General features: G+C 39.8%; 1 protein-coding gene across 5 annotated transcripts; it reads left to right on the forward strand.

The window, feature by feature from the left end:
* The first annotated feature begins 307 nt into the window (after positions 1-307).
* LOC140808146 (growth-regulating factor 7-like) lies at positions 308-2962 on the forward strand. Of its 5 annotated transcripts, none has more exons than XM_073165178.1 (5): positions 308-424; positions 851-1100; positions 1186-1362; positions 1453-1771; positions 2048-2962. In XM_073165178.1, exons 1-5 carry the CDS (start codon positions 368-370, stop codon positions 2676-2678), a joined length of 1434 nt encoding a protein of 477 aa, XP_073021279.1. In that variant the 5' UTR covers positions 308-367; the 3' UTR covers positions 2679-2962. The 5 variants fall into 5 exon arrangements, with proteins under 5 accessions (XP_073021279.1, XP_073021280.1, XP_073021281.1 ...); XM_073165179.1 differs by having other exon boundaries at positions 377-397; XM_073165180.1 differs by having other exon boundaries at positions 411-544.
* Positions 2963-4078: the final 1116 nt, after the last annotated feature.

Below are 4078 nucleotides of genomic sequence, written 5' to 3' on the forward strand. Positions count from 1 at the left end.
ATGTTTTTTGTGAGATGATGTCTGTGAGACATGTCAACTATATCGATATTTACAATAAAAAGTAATACTCTTAGTATAAAAATTAATATTATTTTATGGATAACCCAAATAAAAGATTTGTATCACAAAATATGATCCGTGAAACCGTCTCACATGAATTTTTATCAAAACAATTTCACGAATATATTATGGTCTCCTGCCTTTTATCTGCCCATAAAAACTATGGATAAGGCAATTACAAGAGAGAGAGAATGGTTTTTATTTATTTATTAATAATAATATATGAAAATTTATATTTATTATAGATTGTTCATTGCATGTCGTGTCGTGTCTTGTCTTGTCCCGATGCGGTGCGAATGTTGGAAGCATGGAGGTACACCAAAGGGCGAGAATGGCGGTAAAACAATTACTATTAAATTACAAGGTCAAACCCCACAAATTAAACCTATTTTTCTAGTGCTTTTTGACACACGCACATTAGATTTCAGTGGTTGCATTTGTACCTTGAAATCCCAGTAGAATATTGACAACTTTATTATTCAAGGTGGATTCTTTATTTATTTTTGTTTGTGTGTTGTTTATTTGTTTGAATCGTGTTAGTGATTCTGTGATGTGTGAATAATCTGTTTTTTCCTGCGCTTGTGGGTAAAATTCAGAAGGTGGGTAAGGATTATTTGTTGTTCTTCGTTGTTTGATTGATTTTGTTTTTGTTTTTTTAATTAATACGGGTTTCTTTTTATGATATATTAGAAAAGTAATGTTCTTTCCTGTTTGGAGAATGTGTTGTTCGTACAAAACGGACAAGAGCTCATCACCCGATAGTGATGCTTTTTGTTTGAAGAATTTGCAGAGTATCGAATCGTTCCCTTCCAAGATTTGCATGATGGGTCGTCGTAATCTGGAAAATCTGAACCGCCGCCCACTTGGTGAGGGTAATGACGATGGCGGCGACGGTTCAGACGAGGTGTTGGGCAATATATACAGTAATGGTGCCTCAGCTTCATGTGTTGGTAGCTCTGCAGCAGGTTATAAATTGACTAATTTGCAGATATTTGACCTTTTTCCTTCTTTGAATTCCACAGCAGCATTCGGTTCTTCGGGTAAAATGACTTTATTTATCTTATTTTTTCCTGGAAATTTTGTTAATCGAATCTTTATCAAATTATGAACGAACTGTTGATGCAGGAGTAATGGCTTCGAGTGTGGGACTAGCTTTTACATCTGCTCAATGGAAAGAGCTTGAAAGACAAACTATGATATTTAAATACTTGACGGCCTCTCTGCCTCTGCCTTTGCCTCGTGATCTTCTGTATCCGCTTTCACTAAATTTTCCTGCTCCAGCTTCAGACCCTACCATTAACTGTATTTTTTTGTGTTTCTCCTGTCTGTTTTTATGTCTGATTTGATGTGGGTTTTCTTCAATTTAATTCTTTTCGTGATTTTTGACGGCAGTGAGTGGCGGAGAACTATATAATGCCAGATGTTTCAAGAATAGAGATTCGGAGCCAGGGAGGTGTAAGCGAACAGATGGCAAGAAATGGAGGTGTTCAAAAGACGTGGCGCCGCTGCAGAAGTACTGTGAGCGTCACCTGCACAAGGGTCGTTTGCGTTCAAGAAAGCCTGTGGAAGTTCGAAACAACGGCGAAATTCGCAAGAAATCGCGGCTTGAACAAGGCCCTCTTCCCACACTTCAAGCCTATAGCGCTGCAACCCACCAGATTTCGACTAAAAATAAACCCCATCTGTTGTTCAATCCTATAGAATCTGACAGGTTTGTTTAGTATTTGGCAATTGGTACATAGCTTTTGGAGAATCTTGAAGTCAATGGATGACGTTAATATGTTTTGAACCACGAAACTTACATTTTAAAATTAATTATGAACCTAGTTGAACCCCCTTGCCTGCCTTGTTTGAATATTCGTTCGTATGAGATGACAGAACTTGCATTTTATCAAACGATGATTCAGATCACACGGGAAATTGAGGCTCGCCCGTGTTTGCATGTGTGTTTGTCTGTGTACTCATTGATTTCACTTGTGCATTAAAGGGATGCTGGCTCGATGATGGAATTCCGATCGACTGAGAATAATTGGCGACACTTGATGACGAAATCAAACCTGGATTTATTGACAAATGAGTTCTCCACTTGCAGCCCCAGTCCCATTTTTCATCAAGATTGTGTCGAGACTTCAAATCCATTCTCTTACTCTAATTTCCAGGCACAGACTGGAGTCGTTAATGCTTGGTCAATGGATTACGAAAGCAGCAAAAATTGCAATGCCACATCCTGCCCTGTGCCCCTCCATCAGGGGAATTCGTCCCCTTCACTTAATTTATCCATGGCTGTGGCTTCTGGAAATGTCTTGGATGGAGAAACTAGCAAGTTTGAAATCGAACATGGTCTTAAATATTCTGATGATTGTTATGTCGCCGACACACGATGGTTATCATTTTCTCGTGGAGGGCCACTTGGAGAAGCTTTGCAGCCATTAGTGACTGGGGTCCAGGGCTCGAATCCAGCTTCTCCCTATGATTCTGTTCACACCACAGCTACTACAGTTTCATCCCCATCGGGGGTTCTTCATGAGACATTGTTCTCACAATCGGAGAATAGTGTTTGCAATAGCCCAGCAGGTACAGCGCCTTCCTTGGAATATGCATTCCAATGGTTCAGTTAGCTTCGTGAGAAGCTAAGAAAATACCGTTTCTCCCAGTTCTTGAAATTGGTTTCTGTATTTTCGTGGTTCTTTTTGAAGTTATTACTCATTAATTGGTGTTATTTTGAATTCTTTTCTTTGTTGTTCATTGCATTGATGAAGGGTTTGATCCACTTGCTTGATGTGCTTCGTGAAACTTCGTATTTCCTCTAATGGCGAAGTTTTTTGTAATTGACTAAGTGGGCGGACACAATATTTTATATTACTGGTGACCTAATATTATATAAAATGACATTCAAACAACACTTGTATTTTCTAAGAATTTATTCACAAATTCATTAAGAGGGCTGTGAGTGATGTTGAGCTCCTCAGCTAGTAACTTACGAATATCCTTCTCAGCTCTGCAATCTGCATTTGTGTCAGAGTTGCGCTGATCGGGCCCTTGTGTACGAGTTGGGTAAGGTTTATGATTGTTTTCCTTCCCAACCCTGATAAATTTTTTGCCGTGGCTAGACCATTGTGTACGAGAGCTTATTAGTCTTTAACTCTTATACACGAGGGTCGTCCGTGGATTAGCCCTTGCGATATTGAGTTACTCAGCTTGGCCCTAGCTTATGCATGAGAGCTCATTAGCTCGCCTCATGTAAGAGCATCTCAGCTCGGTCCCTTGATTCGTCCCGTAAGATGATAGTTGCTAAGCAGCTCCTGATGATATTTGAGGTCCTCAACATATTCATTTTGCACAAGTTTTCTCAATCACGAATAGAAATGCTTGGCGTGCTTGTGATTGGAATATTGATTAAAACTCGTGTACAAGAGATACTTTAGTTTTTTTCTTTTTTTAGTCAGGTGGATGTTTTCTAAATGATGCAAATCCGACAACCATGAGTGAAATAAAAAAACTTACCGATCCAAAGAAAAGAAATCTATAAGATTGAGAGTGGAAGAGGAATTGGAGGTAACATAAAACCATGCACAGTTTTCACTTGAGCTAACGATAATTGGGGAGTCCAAGGATGGAACATTATCGTTGTTGGTGCCGTACAAGATGATCTACGTTGCCTCCTCCTAAAAAAAGGCAGTCGTTTCTTGATCGAATAATATTTCGCTCTCTATTTGGGCTCAAGGACCTCAGCTTGGCCACGCTGTGATCTCACTCAAACCATGGCTGATGCATTGGCAGCCATGAAGTTTGGTCGAGGAATCCTATTATTGATGACATTCCATCCGCCAGAGTCTTCGTATGGACTGACCATTGGTGCTCCAGCCCTGCTTATGGTGCTCCAGCTGGACTGACTTTTGGCGGCCAGAAGTGGTTGTCCATATAGAACATGAATGCCTATATATAGAGGCAATCTCAACTCCTTCAGAAAGTATAGGTGGCATTCAATCAGCCGAGACAATTCCCTCATTAGAGTCAT

Source organism: Primulina eburnea, chromosome 12 (genome assembly GCF_022965805.1).
Source record: "Primulina eburnea isolate SZY01 chromosome 12, ASM2296580v1, whole genome shotgun sequence".
In the NCBI taxonomy this organism is placed as follows: domain Eukaryota; kingdom Viridiplantae; phylum Streptophyta; class Magnoliopsida; order Lamiales; family Gesneriaceae; genus Primulina; species Primulina eburnea.